A 20,151-nucleotide genomic window follows, 5' to 3' on the forward strand; every position below is an offset into this window, starting at 1 on the left:
ACGCGCTTTTAATGACTTCTATTTACGAGACTACTTTAATTCGACGGTTTGTGAACCTATTAAATGCCTCCTGCTCCACCCTCTGTATAAGAAGGAAGGTAGGAGGTTATTGTTTTTGTAAAGAGTCCCTTTTCATCCTTCTGAGATCTGAAATACTTGGCCTCCCCCTGAGTTTATTTTACCCACCAGTTTATACACTAAATCGTGATACACTTTACCATAACAACGAGTGATGAAGGAGCCATATCCCTCTCGTAGACGCCACGTTCCAATAAAGCTCGTAATAGCTCGGTCAGGACAGGGATGGCGAAGACTCAAAATCAACCTCACCTTTCTTTCAGCCAAAATCCGAAGCAGGGACTCGTCACGTCAAACCTTCGGCGTGACTGAGTCGAGGACACCCATCATCGGTACCATCCGCTCTCTCATGAGCATACCTAATATGGCACTAGTGTGTTAGGAGTCAGGACTGAAGCAGGGTCCAAGCGCCCCTGCTTCTTCCCCTCTTCGTTCACTGGCGCCTCCCTCCGCCTCTCTTTCTTAGTCTTCCCAGCACCAGATCCATCCTGGTGCTTTTCCTTCTCCCTCTTTTGCTCCTTTTTCTTTCTTTTCATCTCTTCTCTCTTCTTCTCTTCCTTCTTTTCATTCATCTCCTCCATCTTCTTCATTCATCTCCTCCATCTTCTTCTTCCTTCTCCTTCATCTTTTTTCAAAGAAGGTTCTTCTCTCAATATGAGTAATTCTGAGGCAGAGATTGGAGAGACTTTGAAGACGAGTTTAAAAGACACCTGACTGTTTACTTATCTGTACTGTGGATGTTATCGTTGCTTCGGAAGTTTACCTTTTGTATAGGCTCGTTTGAGCCCCTCTTTGTACGTTGTAATAATTTTTCATATTAATAAAAATTGTTGTTATTTTACTTCTCATGTTCTGTCTCTATGTTTTTACAAATTTGCAAGCGCTGCTCGGCACAATAATATAGCATTTGAATCAATGACAACTAAGGCCAAAATAGTTGCTAATAAAAAGATGTCACCATAGCTTTGATAGAATTGTTTGACATAGCAATGCGTACCTGTGAATAACAACACTTGCCCGAAACAATGCTGAGATTAGAACTGGATGCTCTATGCGGTGTAGGAAGTAATCATTCGAAGACATATCACCCGCAAAAATGAACAGCCCCCTTAGGCCACCGAATAGTGGAGCGTCCTGCCATCATCCTGAGACTCTTATTGGCCTTAACATTTTACAGTGTTTGAGCCGAGGACTTTCCCCATAGGCTTGAGTCCGAGGACCATAGTTCAGTTTCTCTCTTTCCTCAGGTATTTCACAAGGTGCCGAGCAGGAGGTTGCCCTTGGCAACGGTTATTCCTCGGCATGGGCTGTAGTCCCTGGGCCCCCATGCAGAACGGGCCTGGGCCACGAATTTACTAGGCCCACAAATTTAAGAGGTATTTCCGTAATCTTTGGTCACGCGGTACTTTTTGGCGTCCTAGTGTTCGAGGTGCGCCTTCGCGAGACTCCTTTAATCTCATGGTTGCAGATGACGTTGGAAATCGAGCCGGAGATATTTTGTCTGTAGCATTCCTTGGGACGCTGCGTGAATTAAATGCCACCACCTTATCTTTTTAAATAAACAGGAGAGACAGTTGTTTTACTTACGCACAAATCCTTCAGTTTCCTCCCTTAGTATATCATGTTTGAGGCGAGGGTCGGAGAAAAGGAACTCTCTCCGCCACAGAGGCGCCGTGTCCTCCTGAGACTCAAAATAGTGAGGTACGGGCAAAGAAGGCATAAATTCAAGAGAATATTCCGTTTCGACAGAGGGGAAAGGGTGTTTCTCCCTCTTCTAGTCAAAATCCGAACCAGGTTTTGTTCATGCCAGAATTTTGGTGTGTCAGAAGAAAGATTCTCCGCCATCATCACCTCTGCCTTGTTGCAGGCAAATTTTTGGTGAAGGCTCATCAACTCCCGGCTCCCTGCACCTTTCCTTCAGCGGTGTGAGGCTCAAGTTGAGTTCTTTTGCTGCCTAGGTTATATGGGCATGCAAAAGCATTGAGGAAGAACAAGGTCTTGAAGCAATAGCCAACCTCTCCTCTGTGCTACCTCCTCGGCTTTATCTCATTCTCTTGTATCTTCCTTTACAATTATGTAGCGAGTTTTGACATAAGCTGATTCCAGCTTTTCATTGTACGCTGTACTATTTCTTTGTTTTAGTAAAAAGGGAAATTTATTTACTTGTTTTGAATACTATTCTTTTCGCAACACTACTTTGTGAAAGGGTGTGCTCCATGTGTGTGTTTCTTCAATGATACTTAGAGCGGGAAACCTTGAAACATAACCCAACTAATTCTGATTTACCAACACTACCAGGCATTACGACGATAATTCATAGTAAGTTAAACTTAGGAAACTAACCGAGGTAACAATTGAATATTCTGTGATAAGTGTGAGAATACCGTCCGAGGAGTTGACTGAGCAGTAGAGAACTCGGATTGTTTTTCAGGCGACATATTGCTCTATATTGCATCGATTCCTTTGGTGCTGCAGACCCGAAAGCAGACTTGAGAATCCTCGCAATTTAGGAAATGTAGTTGGTTTCCCCTTAGGCTTGAGTCCGAGGACCATGCAATGCCCTGGTTCTGTCCAAAACCTAGTTTTCCTCATCCAAGTAGTTAGTTTCCCCATAGGCTTGAGTCCGTGAACCATGCAATGCCTTGGTTCTGTCCAAAACCTAGTTTTCCTCATCCAAGTAATTGGTTTCCCCACAGGCTTGAGTCCGAGGACTATGCAATGCCTTGGTTCTGTCCAAAACCCAGTTTTCCTCATCCAAGTAGTTGGTTTCCCCATAGGCTTGAGTCCGTGGACCATGCAATGCCTTGGTTCTGTCCAAAACCTAGTTTTCCTCATCCAAGTAGTTGGTTTCCCCATAGGCTTGAGTCCGAGGACTATGCAATGCCTTGGTTCTGTCCAAAACCTAGTTTTCCTCATCCAAGTAGTTGGTTTCCCCATAGGCTTGAGTCCGTGGACCATGCAATGCCTTGGTTCTGTCCAAAACCTAGTTTTCCTCATCCAAGTAGTTGGTTTCCCCATAGGCTTGAGTCCGTGGACCATGCAATGCCTTGGTTCTGTCCAAAACCTAGTTTTCCTCATCCAAGTAGTTGGTTTCCCCATAGGCTTGAGTCCGAGGACCATGCAATGCCTTGGTTCTGTCCAAAACCTAGTTTTCCTCATCCAGGTAGTTGGTTTCCCCATAGGCTTGAGTCCGAGGACTATGCAATGCCTTGGTTCTGTCCAAAACCTAGTTTTCCTCATCCAGGTAGTTGGTTTCCCCATAGGCTTGAGTCCGAGGACTATGCAATGCCTTGGTTCTGTCCAAAACCTAGTTTTCCTCATCCAAGTAGTTGGTTTCCCCATAGGCTTGAGTCCGTGGACCATTCAATGCCTTGGTTCTGTCCAAAACCTAGTTTTCCTCATCCAAGTAGTTGGTTTCCCCATAAGCTTGAGTCCGAGGACTATGCAATGCCTTGGTTCCTGTCCAAAATAGGCTTGAGTCTGTGGACCATGCAATGCCTTGGTTCTGTCCAAAACCTAGTTTTCCTCATCCAAGTAGTTGGTTTCCCCATAGGCTTGAGTCCGAGGACTATGCAATGCCCTGGTTCTGTCCAAAACCTAGTTTTCTTCTAGCGCTAAAACTTGGTTTTGAGGGAGTTAGTTCCTTAGCCAAGCCCCTAGAATTATCCGCGCGATTAAAGCTGACAAACGTAGCCCCTAATCAAGAGGCATAGCCCCTAGCGGAACTTTAGGCTAAAATTCTATAACCAATTGTCAGAAATGACAAAGGAACTAATTCGACCTACCGCTTATGCCAACACACAAGCCTTTCCCACAGACAGCGCCAATTGTAAGGACACGGTTCGTGGCGGACCGTAACAGTGTCGGGTTCGCACGTAAAAAGGCCCTAACAATATCATTTGTAGAGCGTGGATTTAAAAGGCTAGGCCTTGATCGCCAGGCGGTGGGTTTTTCGTGGTATTCGTGCGTGTCTAGGTTATCTTCACCCATGGAGTCTTTCTCCTGGAAGTGGGCTGGGAGGCTCTGGTTTTTGGCCATTTTTCCCGCCCCCCCTTTAGGTTACTTCTTTTTCCTTTTATATTTGCCTGCGTTCATTGTCCTTCGTCCACGTATAGGGTCAACCTTTCCAAGACTGATACTTGTCCCATCAGCCCATACTCAAAGTCGTTGGGGGTGGTTGTAAAAGCCAAAGAATGCGGCTCTGTCAGGTTCAGAGCATTGAATGGCAGTAAGGGCAACTTTCCCTGGATATTTTAGATTTCCTTTCAAACTTAGTCCTATGCTGTTTTTGCCCCTCTCTTTGGTGGGGCTTTGGGTTTGCCGAGGACAGAACTGTCCTCGGCTGAATCTCAAGGCTATCCCGCCGAACTTGGGCCACAGCCTTTCCTTGGCTTGGGCCTCTGGCCCCCTTCACGGGTAAACAGGCCCGGCCCATAAATTATTTGGGCCCCACAATAATTTAATATAATAAATATTACATTATTAATACCTAATGAAATAATTTATTCTTCTTCAGGTTAGTTCCTATACTTTACATCACATGACAATTTGGTCTCTAATATTTCAATTGTGTCAATTTAGTCCTTAACTTTTTCAGTGTTGTGTCAATTTAGTCCTTGTCGTTATTCCTTGGATAGAAAAATCTGATGTGTCAAACGAAATAATAAAGAATGATTTTTCATGCCACATCAACTACAACTTGTACTAGCATGTTAGTTAGTTTTTTTTTTAACTCAAATTTTATGTACTCAGATTATATCACCCTAAAATTTGTAAAACCACTTTCAATTTGGTTTCTATCCTTTCAATTATGCCAATTTGGTCCTTAACCTTTTCAGTGCCGTGTTAATTTGGTACTTATCGTTATCCCCTAGATGGAAAAATCTGACGTATCAAACGGAATAATAAAAAATGATTTTCCATGCCACATCAACTGTAAACTATACAACCACGTTAGTTTTTTTTTTTTTTTAACTCAAATTTTATGTACTCAGATTATATCACCCTAAAATTTGTAAAATCTCTAAAGCCTTCTGTCCAAGAGTGCATGCTTGCAGAAATTGGTTGCAACTGCAAATGAGGAAAACAACGATCATGAAATTCACATCCAGGAAATTCCTAGTGCAACTGCTTTTGAAAGACTCAATTATTGTTCTTCAAACAACAAAGTCTCTTCTTCTGTGGTCTGAGGAACTCAAAGTGGTTAGCCATTGAAGAGCCATAGTTATGATCTGGGACATTGGTTACTGGGAGAGAGAGAGAGAGAGAGAAATTAATAAATAATGATATCCAAATGAATGGTAACTGTGTATGTTTACACGATTACTGTAGTTCAAATGTAAATTTACACAATTTTAAACAAGCTGATGTGGGTGATTTTTTGGGTTGAATGTGTAAAATTGGCCACTTTTTGTATTTTAGATAGGCTAATGTAAGTGCTCTAAGTTCAAAAGGTTATTATGTTGTTTGTGAAGATAGGAATTATTGTATAAAAGTATAAACATGTATATATATAATTATATAACAGTGTAGTTTGTAATATGTTTGATCTTACTTTAATCGCTATAAAAAATAAATCAAAAACTAGGTTTTAGTGGCTTGTTCAAGCGGAGAGTGAGATCTTCACAAAACTGAATAGTGCAATTTTCTCAACAAAAAAATCACTATTTTTTGAAAGGTGAAATTTGGCATCGATGTAAGGCTAAGTAAAAGGTGAGAGGGAAAGAAACGATAGCTATAGCCACATGCAATTAGAATTAAGGCATAATTATAAGAAACTAGCATGTAACTTGTGCTTATGCACGGGAATGATGAATTGCAACAGTGCTATTGATATTAGCTTGGATTATAAAACATATAAGATATTAGTTTGACCAGGACATTTGGAGATACTATAATAGTTTTTTCTTGCAATTTTCATGATATTAATTATGCCAAATTTCTCATTATATTGCTATTATGTATATAATATTGAAAATCATTAGTGGATACTACATATACAATATTAATTCACAATTACTGTTCGTGAAATTCTTCTAAATACAACGCAAAATAAAAGAATAAACTGGTCCAATACCATCTCCTAAATTAATAGGGATAAGTGCATGCAATCGTTCAGCTTAATTACAATTTGTTACATTCAAGATCTAGGAATACAAAATATCTGAATAGAAATAGTATAAAAAATATGCTCATTAGTTCAGAGAACAGCAAAAATTTAAACAATTTAATTTGTTTGGAAAGCTAACAAAAACAAGATTCAATTTTGAATCTAATTGAATTTTCTCTAAGTATTAGTTATATGTGATTGAATTTTCTCTAAGTATTGGTTATATGTGTGTGTGTGTGTGTGTGTGTGTGTGTGTGTGAGAGAGAGAGATTAGGTTTTTTATGGTTTATTCATATTGAACTCCTCATTTTTTATATTAAATTAACTCAATTTGCACAAAAATTAAAAAATATATATTAGATAAGACATGTGACGCGAAATTAAACTTTAATTGAATTCTAATTTTTACACTGAATTAATTAATTTGGTAAAAAAATTTAAAACGTTAGATTAGAGAGGATACATGGTGCAAAATTAAATTCTAATTAAATTCCAATTTAAAATCTAAATAGATTTTCTTTCAGTTTTGCCTATATATATATATATATATAATATAATATAATATAATATATAGATGAGGTTATACTTTACAATGGCTTGCTCCAATGAGAATGCAAGATTGTGACCAAAAAAAAAAAAAATCTCCAAATATCAATTTACTAAAATTCATTAAGCCCAACAATTTTTTTTTTTTGTTTTTTGTTTTTGTTTTTTTTTTTTTTTTTTGAGAAGACAACAAAATTAATTTGGTTATTCATAACATCACATTTTTCACTGGAATTTCTTCAAAACTCTTATATTCATAACTAAACAAACTTATATTGCACAAATTACAAAATCAACACCGTTCTTTCAAATTATAAAAAGCGAAAATTTCACTTTATAGTAACGAGATTCTACTTCATGCTCATTTTCATGAATGTATACAATCTGAGTCATATGATTAATATTGAAAAATATTATCAGTAATTTTACTAATAAAAAATATGATCAGTAATTTATTTATGAAAAATATTATCGCTGGTTTAATTTTTAGAAGAAAAACAAAAACAGACATATATGGCCATACCGCACAGTAAAAGCATTATACTTGTGAGTTTTGATTTCTATTTAGCATTCAAATTGGAAAACAAAAATATATAAAGTCTAATTAGAAATTCAAAAGATCCAAAAACATTGGGTGAAAAATGTTAATGTACGTACGTTTTCCCTGTCATTCCATACGTTATCAATAGTGACAACATCAACGTCTTAGTTGAGGAAGCAGGATATGGGCAAGTTTGAGTAAAAACTAAGATGAAAATAAAAATAAAAAAAATAAAAAAAACAAAAAAAACAATGTTATTAATAACGTTTCGGAACCCGTTTCGATTTGTCCAGTGGAATGAAATATTTCGGTACCAGCCGATTTCGGCATACCGTTTCAGGGTGTTTTGGGGTTCCTAAAAAATAATTTATATATATTCTTGTAGAACATAAAATTGTCAATTCTAATAAATAAATATCAAATAATACAAATCATTTAGTCTTAACTCTTAAGTCTTAAACATCAATATAACATCAATTTAACATCACACAATAAGAACATTTAACATTAATTTAACATAATATTACTCCTCCTCCTCATCATCATCCATGAGAAAATGATCAAATTCATCATCAAAAGAACTTCCACAAGAACTACTAGCACCCATTGGAAGATTTGTCAAGCCATGTTCATTGTTGTTGTCATCATCATCATCATCATCAACATCAATAGTTTCAAGTTCAGCATCCTCTTCCACATTCACTAGGAGTGCTGGTTCATTAAGACAATCCCAATTTATGTCATCTGAACTAAGAAGTGCAGGTTCTTCAGCCACCCAATCTCCCATCAAGTCAATGTTATCCAAGCTTATAGGATCCAATGCATACTTATTCCTTTGAATGTTCCTACCAATGAGAATATTAAACATTAGTAACATTTTATAAATTATAATTATTTGAAAATACATTTCATTTACATATGAGTAACAATTATAAATTTACCTTTCTCGAAGCCTCAAATTATAATGGACAAAGACCAAATCATTTACTCGTTTATGTTCCAATTTATTTTTCTTCTTTGAGTGAACATATTCAAATGTGCTCCAATTTCTCTCACAACCAATTGCACTACAACATTGACTTAGCACACGAATGGCAAATGATTGTAAGTCTGGAGCTCCAAGTCCAAATTGCTCCCACCATGAAACTACAATAACAAATAAAAATGTAAAATAAGCATTGCTCATGTAATCTTACAATAACAACTATAAAGGATAAATAGACATATTAAAAGGAAATACTATTAAATTATTAATGTTTACCTGGATTTAGTCTCTCTCGTTGGCAGATTGCTAGTGATGTGCCAAAGTCACCAATTGACTTTTTGTACTCATCAAGTTGTGAACTTATTTTGTCTTGAATGTCAGGATCAGGAACCAACCTCATTAGAGTGCTTAGCAACCCTCTTTGAACTTCATTTTTCCTTTTAAATGAAAGCCTAAATTATATTGCAGGGTTAAGAAAGCAACCTGCTATATGCAGAGGACTATGAAGTTGTTTATTCCATCTAGCATCAATAACTCTAATATAATGTCCATACAAAGAAACTTTGTTCTTCAACCTTCTTTTTATTTCCTCTTTTTCTTTGTCCATTGCTTCATACAAGTACCCCATAGCAGGTTTCTCATCTCCATCAACAAGATGAAGTACTCTAACTAAAGGCTCACTAACTTTCACTATGTTCTTGCATTGAGACCAAAACGAATAATCTTCCAAAACAATTTTACTTATCTACTTCCCAACGGCGGTCTTAGCATGGGGTCATGAAAGCCATTTATCATAAGTGAACAGTTGTCTAAGCTCTTTTTTGAACCTTAGCATGCTCTGTAGACTTAAGAAGTTAGTGGCAAACCTTGTAATTGCAGGACGACATAACTCTCTTCCATTTGCAAAATCTTGCCTTATCAAGTCTAAAACAACTCCATGGTTGTAAATGAACTTTGTTATCTTTTTTGCCTTCTTAATTGCTTCATCAACAAGAGGGAACCACCTAGGATTAGCAATATTCTCCAACATCAAGTCTATGCAATGAGCTGCACAAGGAGACCAAAATAAAGTACCATACTTCTGCTGTAATTTTTTTCCAGGTTTTTTATAAGCAAAAGCATTATCTGTAATCAATTGCACAATATATTCCACACCAATTTCTTGAACAATAGAATCAAATATATTGAACAAAGTTTCAGCATCCTTTGTAAGGCCTGAAGTGTCAATAGATTTCAAGAACATGGCACCCCTTGGACAATACACCAAAAAATTCATTATTGGTTGTTGTTTTTGATTTGTCCACCCATCAGACATCATTGAACAGCCATATACTTTCTAATCATTTTTTATATCTAACAAAAAAATCATTAAATTCATGAACAGCATTTTTCAAAAGGGGTCCCCTCAACTCATAAAAAGAAGGCACCTTAAATCTCGGCCCAATAGCAGCAATGGAATCTATCATAAGTTGATAATAGGGTGACTGAGATGCATAAAATGGTACATTAGAATGATACCACCATCTTGCCACATTCATTTTTGCATTATCAATCATTGCTTTTGTAGCCAAAGCACTTCTTATAGAGGGTTGAGCACCGAAGGTTGTTCTAGGAGCAAAATAACTCTTAATTTTCTTCTTTCCTCTTATTTGACCCATATCAGTGTCAACATCCTTTCCCCTAGATTTTCTTTTACCTAATGTTTAAGTGGGACTCTTTTCAACAACCCTAACCTCATCATCCTCCTCCTCCTCCTCCTCATCAACATCATATGGGTTCCCAATTTCTGATTGAATTCTCTTTTTAGTTTGTTTAGATTTTTTCAAGTCTTCAATCATTTGTTTCATTTGAAACCTAATATCAGATGAAACCTTTTTATATAGTTCAACTTGACCCCTAATCCTAGCAAGATGATACTTAAGTCTAGTAATACCACCCTCTTTAATCAACTTATTACAATGCAAACATATAGTGTTATTTTTTGTGTTATGCACTGCACGGGCATGAACCCATGCAGGATCCTCTGATCTTGCAAGGGCAAAGGCCACAGAAGCAAAAGAAGTACCTGCACGGGCATGAGCCCATGCGGGATCCTCTGAACTATGATGAGACATAGTTTACTGTTCAATGAAATGAAATGAAATTCAATCAAATGCATGAAGTGAATGAAGTTAATGAACAAACAAATCACATATCTTAAGAAAAAAACAAAACACGATTTGGCTGAAGGTTGAATCCGAGAGAGTGAGAGTAAAATTTATGAAGTTTACACGATTTGTTCAATCACATATCTTAACAAACAAATCACATATCTTAGTAAGTTCTTAAATCTTAACCACAAAACAAATCATAAGAAAAAAAAAATTTATGATTTGGCTGAAGGTTGAATCCGAGAGAGTGAGAGTAGAGAAAGAATACCTGATTTGGCTGTTCAATACTTCAATCCGAGAGAGTGAGAGAGTCAGAGACAGAGACTGAGAGAGCACAACACAGAGCCAATGAAATGAGAGAGCACACTGAGTACAGAGACTCCACAAAGAACACGATGGCGACAGTGAATGAGGGATTTCAGAGTGAAAGAATGAAAGAAAAGAATAGATTTGAGAATCTGAGATTTGGTCTTTTAGTAAAGTCCAAAATGGTGTCGTTTGGACCTTTACTATTTTTTTTTTTATATATATAATAATAAGCCCAAATTTGCGTACCGGCCGAAATTTGTCAAAATTTACCAGAATGGCCTGAAACTACCCGAAATCTGACTCAAGGTGGAACGGGGGGTATTCTGGTACCAGTTTGCATACCGGTATGAAAAATTTTGGCTGTTCTGGCCAGAATGGAACGGTATTAATAACAATGAAAAAAAAAAAAAAAAAAACCGTCCTTATAGTAGCTAGTCAAAGATGCTACTCGATACTGTACTGTATCAGCTGGTATGGCCTATATTTTCCCTACCAGAGCTTAAAACAGTACCGAAACACATGTGTTTCATTCCGGTTCAAATACCGGTTATACTAGGTTGTTCTGGCTATATCAGACGAAATAGCATATTTCGGCCAGAAAAATTGTACCGGACCGGAACATGACTTTCAGATCAAAAGGAAAGAAAAATTTTCAGATACAGTATCTCTTCCCTCTTTCAGGTACATATTAACTTCCGGTCTCTCACTATGCTACTACCGCCACTAGAAAATCACCGCCATGTTGCCGAAGTCCCATTTTGTTGATCTCCTTCTCCTTCCACTTCTTCTTCATTAAATAACCCAGAACCTCTTTCTTGGCTTTTGTTTTGCGTTAGCTTGGCTTTTTAGTTTCTTTTGTTTTGTCTTTTTTTGTTTGAAGGAAGCTACGTTTACAATATTTTTACAACAAATCACAAGTGGTTAGTTGTTATTAGTTCAAATTTGAACCTAACACTAAGATTACTTTTTTGCCCTAACAATAACAACCAGTAATAACCTGCCACTTATATTTGTTGTAAAAATGTTGTAGACATATCATTTCTCTTTTTGTTTATGTGCTTGACAACTTTTACCCAACTTTTACTACTAATAAATTCCAAGTTCCAACTTCAGCCCTTTTATTATTAATTTATTTGAATAAAATAATTTTATATTTTCTTTTATTGTTTTTGTGTCTAACACCTAGCCACGTGAAGATAAATTCAAACTTAACTTCCTTTTATTAAGTTTTTTATTTTTTTTAATTTTTTTATGAATTTTATTTTGGCAAAAATCTCATTTTCATCCCTATATTTTCACACGATTCTCACTTTGGTCCCTATTTTTTATTTTCACTACTTTTAGTCCTTAAAATCAAAAAAGCAATCTGTCCCTACCGTCAGTGTCCTAATGGCAAAATCCTAGGTGGCAGACAGAACACTCTATTAACTGATGTGGCGCTAATTTGACACTGATGTGGTGATCAAAATATTATTAAAAATATTATTTGGCATTTTTATATGCCAAATCAACATTTTAATTTTGGCGAAAACCATATTTTTGTCCCTACATTTTCACACAATTCCACTTTGGTCCCTAACTTTTATGTCCACCGCTTTTAGTCCTTATCCTTAAAAACACGTCTCGTTTTTGTCCCTGCCATTACATCAGAGACGAAAAATGCACACATGGCAAACGGAGTGCACTGTTGGCACACTAAAAGCTGCGTGGCCACTAAAATAATAATAATAAATGTTATTTGGCATTAAAAAATGCCACGTCAGCATCTAAATTAAAAAAAATTTAATTTATTAATTTTAACTAAATAAAAAAATCAAAACAGAAATAAAAATCAAAATTCACATGAAAAAAGATCTAAAAGTATCTTGAACAAGAACACCAAGAACACCAATCCAGACTTAAGATCTCAAAATTAAAAACCAAAAATCACAAACCCAGTAACAGATCAACCAAACCAAATCCTCTACCACCCAAAACTGAATCCTCCCACAACCTCTCCCCACACTTCCTCTCATTCACTGAGCAACTAATAACACTATCAAGAAACTTGGGCAGCCATTTGGGCACATGAGAAGAAGAAGAAGAAGAAGAAAAAGAAGAAGTCCAGGAAGGAATGGAAGTAATCTGTAGGCGTGGGATTGGCTTGGCAAATGGGATTTCGTCATTGAAGGAGACGAAGTCAGCGAGATCTCTGATGATTCCTCCTCTGGAGAAAGAGATGGAGAAGAGAGTGGAGGTATGGAGAGTAACAAGGTGGTGGAGGGCAAGTGTTAGGTCCAGCAGGTTCGACTGCGTGCAGTTGGAGGTGTTGGCCAAGGAAGAGGCCGACTTGGCTATGGCCTCAAGGTACTTGGTGGCCACCATGGTCAAAGCATTGAGTGCGGAGAGCTGGGTGGCCTTGTACCCCACTGACTGGCAGATCTGCGAGACTGCTATTTTGGGTATGGCGAATGAGAACTCTGATGGGTTTTGGGGTTCTTCTTGATGAAGATGAAGATGGGTTTTTGGTTTTGAAGGAGGCTTTGCTTTCATGGTGATTTGTTGTTGCAGAAGTAGAGGATGAAGGAGAAGGTATCAAACCCTAGGCCTCCTTTTTAATAGGGGAGATTTTACTTTTGGTTGATCTGTTGCTGGGTTTGTGGTTTTGGGTTTTCAATTTTGAGATATTAAGTATGGGTTGGTGTTCTTGGTGTTCTTGTTCAAGATTCTTTTAGATCTTAATTCATGTGAATTTTTATTTTTATTTTTGTTTTGATTTTTTTTATTTAGTTAAAATTAATAAATTAATTTTTTAAATTTAGATGCTGATGTGGCAAATAACATTTTTTATTATTATTTTAATGGCTACGTCAACTTTTAGTGTGCCAATAGTACACTTCCTTTACCACGTGTGCATTTTCCATCTCTGATGTAACAGCAGGGACAAAAACGAGATGTGTTTTTCAAGATAGGGACTAAAAGCGGTGAAAATAAAAGTTAGGGACCAAAGTGGGAATCAAATGAAAATGTAAGGACGAAAATGTGGTTTTCACCTTTAATTTTTTATAAAAAGCCATGTCAGACAATTTCAACCAAAAAAGAAAATAAGTTAAAAACAAAACTTTTTTTTTTTTTTTTACTTTCATTATTTTTTCGTAAGAACTGAAGTTGTTCTTCGTGTTCTTCCTAAATCCATGAAATAAACCAATCTCTAGCAAACCCTAAATCCAAATCCAGCAACAAAATCTACTCCATCAAATCCAGAAAGACAAGAAATAAATCCAAGAAACTAAACCAAACCATAAATAAATCACAGAAATAAACTCATAAACCCAATAACCAATTCAATCTCTAGCAAACCCATAAACGCAGAATTTTTCTTCAAAAACAAACATACAAAAAAACCCATAAAAACAAACAACTCAACGTTCTCTCCAAAAAAATACAAAAACACAAACAAACCCAAAGTTTGGGTGGCGGAGGTGGCGGGGAAGAGGAGTCAACAATGCTGCACTGGCGAGGACTACAGGTGGAGGAATTGTTTGGGGAAGGGTTCAAGAAGTTTGTTTTGGCCTTAGCATTGCGGTACTCGCGAGTTGCGGCGTCATAGGCATGCGCCACCTCTTTGACCATGTCAAAAGTGCCGAGCCAGACTCAGGTCTTCTTCCCCGAGTCGCGAATCTCGGCTGCGTAGCAACCCCATGGATACTTCCTCACGCCTTTGTATCAGATCTCCTTGGAGTTCAGATCCAGGTTGACGGAGCCAAATCTGTCTTTAGGAGCCATTTGGGTTTGTAAAAGTTTTGGAGATTTGGATTTGTTTGGAACAAGAAGTGAAAGAGTCAAAAATAGTGTTTAAGGAAAGGAAGGAAGTGAGGGTGTGGGTTTTTATAGAGGCAGGTTAGAGAGAGAGTGTGTGTGTTTAAAAACTATGCTCCTTTTGGATGATTGTTGTGTATAGAGTAAGCAGGATGAGGCTTCTGAAGTGCAAACCGGTTGGGTTAGATTCAGAACGTGGAGTTGTTTGTTTTTATGGGTTTTTTTTTTTTTTTTTTGTGTTCGTTTCTAAAGAAAAATTATGGGTTTTTGGGTTTGCTAGAGATTGAATTGGTTATTGGGTTTATGGGTTTATTTCTTCAATTTATTTATGGTTTGGTTTGGTTTCTTCGATTTATTTCTTTTTTTTCTAGATTTGATGGAGTAGATTTGGTTGCTGGATTTGGATTTGGGGTTTGCTAGAGATTGGTTTATTTCATGGATTTAGAAGAACACGAAGAACAACTTCAGTTCTTACGATAAAATAATGAAAGTAAAAAAAAAAAAAAAAAATTTAAGTTTTGTTTTTAAATTTATTCTCTTTTTTGGTTTAAATTGTCTAACATGGCTTTTTATAAATTAAAATGCTGATGTGGCATATAAAAATGTCAAATAATATTTTAATCGTCACATCAATGCCACGTCAACTAATAGGGTGTTCCATCTGCCACCTAGGACTTTGCCATTAGGCACTAATTGTAGGGACAAAAACGAGATCACTTTTTTGATTTTAGAGACTAAAAGCGGTGAAAATAAAAGATAGAGACCAAAGTGAGAATCACGTGAAAATGTAAGGATGAAAATGGGTTTTTCGCCTTTTATTTTTAGCTTCAACTATAGTACACCAAATACATAAATATCTAATGGATTTATCATTATAATAATAATTATTATTAAGCAAACCTACTACCATGTGTCATCTAAAAAAAACTTTGTATTATTAACAATAATAATTAAAAATAATATCAATGTATAATGAATTTTAAAAGATAGCATTTTAACTAAAACTTAAGGATCAAAGATATTTAATGAGTTTTTCAAAAAAAAAAAAAAGTTATTTAAATGAGATGTCTTATAATTTATAAATACATTTAATAAATTGTGTGCACTTCGACTTTTACTGACATGAGTTTTACACTTCATCATTATAACTAAATTTGAGCTCTTTATAAAATAATGGTAATTTCAAAATGGTACACTGGTATCGAAATATTTCATTTCACTGGCTAAACCGGTACAATCTCCAGTACAAAATTGATTATTTTGATATGAAGAGATTCATTACCAAGATAGCCAACACATCAAAATGGAAAGAAACTTACGGCGACCAGAAATAAAAGGTGAATAGAATCTCATTGGTGAAAGCTTTGGCTTGCCCAAGCTCCTTCACACAAAAATTAAATTTAAGAAAACAATTATATAGTAGGTACATTACTGATTAGCCACAAACAAGAAGAAAATATAAAATTAATTGATACAAATTCGAAGGAGAAAGAAGCCAACGATCTAATACATTGCTATGACCAATGTAGATATTTGAACTCCTTCGATAGTCAACCCATAGAAGTACTATATAGGGTGAATTATAGGACAAAATAGGCTTCTGTTCTTTTTGGGCAAATTAATTAGCCTTTTGCCCTTCTTCCCAAACTAAATAGGGAAATACCCCTCTTTTGAAAAATCGAGTTTTTCAAAATCGATTTAAGCCCTATAGTGACATTTTGAAGGACTTATAGTGACGTTTATAAAGACCTATAGTGGCGTTTTGTAACTTCATATCCATGAAATCGAGTTATAGGCAATAAAATTGCCTATAACTCGATTTCCTGGATATCAAGTTATAAAACGTCACTATAGGTTCTTAAAACGTCATTATAGGTCCTTAAAAACGTCACTATAGGGCTCTAGAATTTTTTTTTTTTTTAAACTCGATTTTGAGAAACTCGATTTTCAAAAAAGGGGCATTTCCCTATTTAGTTTGGGAAGAAAGGCAAAAAACTAATTAATTTGCCCAAAAAAGGCAAAAGCTCATTTTGTCCGTGAATTATATGTAAGAGTAAATTAATTTGATGATAAGGCGCGTGTCATAAGTTAGAGGTTTAACGGGGATATAATTGCATATCCTTAAGTGTTTTATCAAATTGGTCAATTAGATTAGTTTTTTAATGTGACTCCTACCTTAATGAACAAGTAAAGATTAAAGTAAATTAGAAAACTAGTCATTTTAACTGAACTAGAAGTACACATCAAAAGAGTCAAAAGAGAGAAACCAATACTACATAGAATTACTGTTTATTGAATCTCGAGATAATTGCATCAATGGATCTCGTCTTATGACTATTTAATTGTCTGTAGTTGTTAAATGCTTAACAACATAAAGAAATTATTAATTTACATATATACATACCTCTATATATATATATATATATATATATGATTTATTTAGCCTGCCATTTGAACATTGTAAAACACTTGGAAAATTTACCAAACAATTTGAGTGCATGTTACTAAAAGATTTTGTCGTTACCATTGGTGGTATCTGATACGGGAGGTTCCTCCTCATTCACGTTCAGCACAGCATCCATCTATAGACTATAAACTGTCTGTAACTTTGTATTCCTATCTATTATTGTCTTTCCCTTTTCTCTTATTTCTATCTCGCTGGTGATAAGCTGTAAGCCGTCCACAACATTTTCACAATAAATTTTATTTGATAGGTTATTGTTAACTATTATTGGTAGATAGAAAATAATTTCAGTGGTGGATTCAAATTAGAATCAATAATAACTTAATTAACATATAAGATTTGTTGTGAAAATGTTGTACATGTAACACTTCTAAAAAAAAAAAAAAGCAATACACAAAAAAATTTATAACATTTTTCACAACTATTGAGTTGAAAATCTTTTACTAGTTCTCATCTACCACTAACATCACATTAATTTTTATTTACTACTATAAATCTGCCTCATCAATAGGTGTGAAAAGTCTTGTCAAATTTTTTGTGTTTATAAACTTTCTTCCAAAAAAAAAAAAATCTATGTGGTTAATTAGTAATTTTGCATCTAAACGCAAGAGATTAGAGTTTAAATTATATATGTATGCGTTTGGATATCACTTATTTTGTTGAAAACTGAAAACTGAAAATAATAAAAAAATCATTTCCAATTACCAGAGCCTATATATTTCACAATCTTGGACGCAGATGCCAATCCAAACGAAGCCTCTATATATATATATATATATATATATATATAAGATCTGAATTTAACTCCAAAATGCATCATGTCATCCTTGATTATTGATAAATATAAAAATGATATTAATAGTAGATTCAAATAAAAAATAATAAAAGAATTTCAAGTTGTATTATTAAAATTTTATAAAAATATTATAAAATAATATATGACTCATTAGTTGATATCAAATTGTGTAAAAGAAAAATCACTTAGAACTTTTATACGTATTCACGCCATGATTTTCGGTTGTCTTATTATTAGGGTTGGTGGTAGGGCAGAGGAAATGGACTGCCTAGCGGCGCAGGAGTCATGGAGACCTACGGGTCAACGAGTCGTTGGCCCATTGCACGAAATATTCTCCTTAATTAACGCAATAATTTCTCTTATATAAGGCAAATAGTTATCTCAATATATATATATATATATATATATATATATTAACTACTGTTCATAATGGTGCGGTTTGGATTGGGCTGCGTTTACAAGTTTGCGTGTTTGTTTGTTTCTTTTCTTTTCTTTTCTTTTTTTGCACTTGTTTCCGCTTTTAGAGACAAAATTCAATGAACGATACGTGCGCTGTTTATGTACTGTAGCAGTACTGTTTATGTGAATCCACAACTATTTTATTAAAAAAATATTAAAAATGGGTCTTACAGTACTATTTAAATATTTAAAAATTATTTTGCTACAATGTTTTCATTTTCAATAAAAATAAATTCAATCCAAATGGACCCTATATATATATATATATATATATATTATTTTGTCATTACATTTGTAAAGAAAATTATTAGATACTTTTAGAGTACCATAAATATGTGGTCCTCTCTCTCACATGAACGGTAGGTCTCATCATGAATTTAATTACTAGGAGTCACCATTCATGTAAAAAGAGAGAGAATGCATTTATGGTACTCTAAGAGCACACAATAATTTTCTTGTAACCCTTTCAGAAAAAAATCCTGTTACCAACTGTTGAATCACATCTTAACTACTGTTTATTTTATATATATATATATATATATATATATAAATATTATTTGTCATTACATTTGTAACCAGTTACCAACTGTTGAATCACATCTTAACTATTGTTCATTGTTGTCCTAAAACCAAATTAGATCCACAGCATGCACAAGGTTCAACTTTTCTCTCAAAGCCTATTTGTAATTCTGGCAGTGCTGATTTATCTCTCTCAACTCTCTCGTGCTGATGTTGGCACATCTGCCCACTACAGAACCCCATATTTACGTAAGTAGCATTCGATAAATGTGGCTTCAAAAATAACTTCCATAACAGTTTTTCAAAACTTTGAACTATGTTTTTTTTGTTCCTTTTACACAGCCACAGCCTGCTATGGAAACAATGCAGCACAGTTCCCTTCAAGCAACCTCTTCGCGTCGGCCGGCGAGGGGATATGGGACAATGGTGCTGCATGTGGGAGGCAGTATTTGGTGCGGTGCATAAGCGCGGCTCACCCTAGAACCTGCATTCCAGGCCAAACAATTCAAATAAGGATCGTTGATCGAGCACTCAGTTCAGTTTCTAGGCCTTCCCGGCATGGTGCCACCATTGTTCTTTCTAAAACTGCATTTGGGATGATTGCCAAACCTTCAGCCTCATGTATTAACATAGAATTTCAGCAGTGAGTCTCTATTAATGCCTTTTCTTCATTTACTCTTTTTCCTCATTAGTTCTCTTCTTTCTGGTTTTAAGTTTTCCTTTGTAGCCAAACTTTGGGTGTGTTAGGAAAACACTATAACAAAATAATTTTTAAATATATGAACAGTACTATAGTACCTAAATTTACTTAAAAATCTATGTTTTGTTGAATTTGGTGAAAAAGTAAATAATACCCATAAGAACCACTAAAAAACACAAAACGCACCGATTAGGCAAAATGCTCAATCCAAATGCAAGCTTTGTCAAAGGGGGATACTGAATTATTCTTGACTTTGAAATTTTTATTTAATGTGCAGGGTTTGACTATTTGAAACAAGGCAGGAGACAAAGGGATTAAGGGGGGCAATTGCTATTACTTCTCTTCCTGCCAATGGTTTGCTATTTCAAGTGTGGCTATTGATGCGGTTTTATAGTTACCTTACACGATTTTGTGGTATATGTATTGTTTTACGTAAGAGGGCTACCTATTACCAATAAAATTTGCATTCTCAATTTATTAGTATATTACCTTGTTGATAAGTATTAATCTATTTTGTTGTTTACATTGTTAATAAGCGGTTATTATAGTTGTATAATAAACCTTTGATATTTAGTGTCTGATTGACATCAATTTATAAGCTCAATTTTTAGTTCTTTAAAAAAAAAAAATTATGTATAATTTTTTAAAACTTCACTTTTCCCGCATTTTCTTACTTTTTCAAATTTTTTCAAGGTAC

General features: G+C 35.2%; 2 protein-coding genes across 2 annotated transcripts; one reads left to right on the forward strand and one right to left on the reverse strand.

Annotated features, from left to right (window-relative positions):
• Positions 1-12,644: 12,644 nt before the first annotated feature.
• LOC115961459 (transcription initiation factor TFIID subunit 8-like) lies at positions 12,645-13,250 on the reverse strand. The gene has a single exon (XM_031080441.1). It carries the CDS (start codon positions 13,248-13,250, stop codon positions 12,645-12,647), a length of 606 nt encoding a protein of 201 aa, XP_030936301.1.
• A 5,558-nt stretch (positions 13,251-18,808) lies between these two features.
• LOC115978029 (EG45-like domain containing protein) lies at positions 18,809-19,937 on the forward strand. Its single transcript, XM_031100059.1, has 3 exons — positions 18,809-19,003; positions 19,097-19,397; positions 19,732-19,937. Exons 1-3 carry the CDS (start codon positions 18,883-18,885, stop codon positions 19,736-19,738), a joined length of 429 nt encoding a protein of 142 aa, XP_030955919.1. The 5' UTR covers positions 18,809-18,882; the 3' UTR covers positions 19,739-19,937.
• The last annotated feature ends 214 nt before the right edge of the window (positions 19,938-20,151 follow it).

The sequence above is a fragment of the Quercus lobata genome, chromosome 2 (assembly GCF_001633185.2).
Source record: "Quercus lobata isolate SW786 chromosome 2, ValleyOak3.0 Primary Assembly, whole genome shotgun sequence".
In the NCBI taxonomy this organism is placed as follows: domain Eukaryota; kingdom Viridiplantae; phylum Streptophyta; class Magnoliopsida; order Fagales; family Fagaceae; genus Quercus; species Quercus lobata.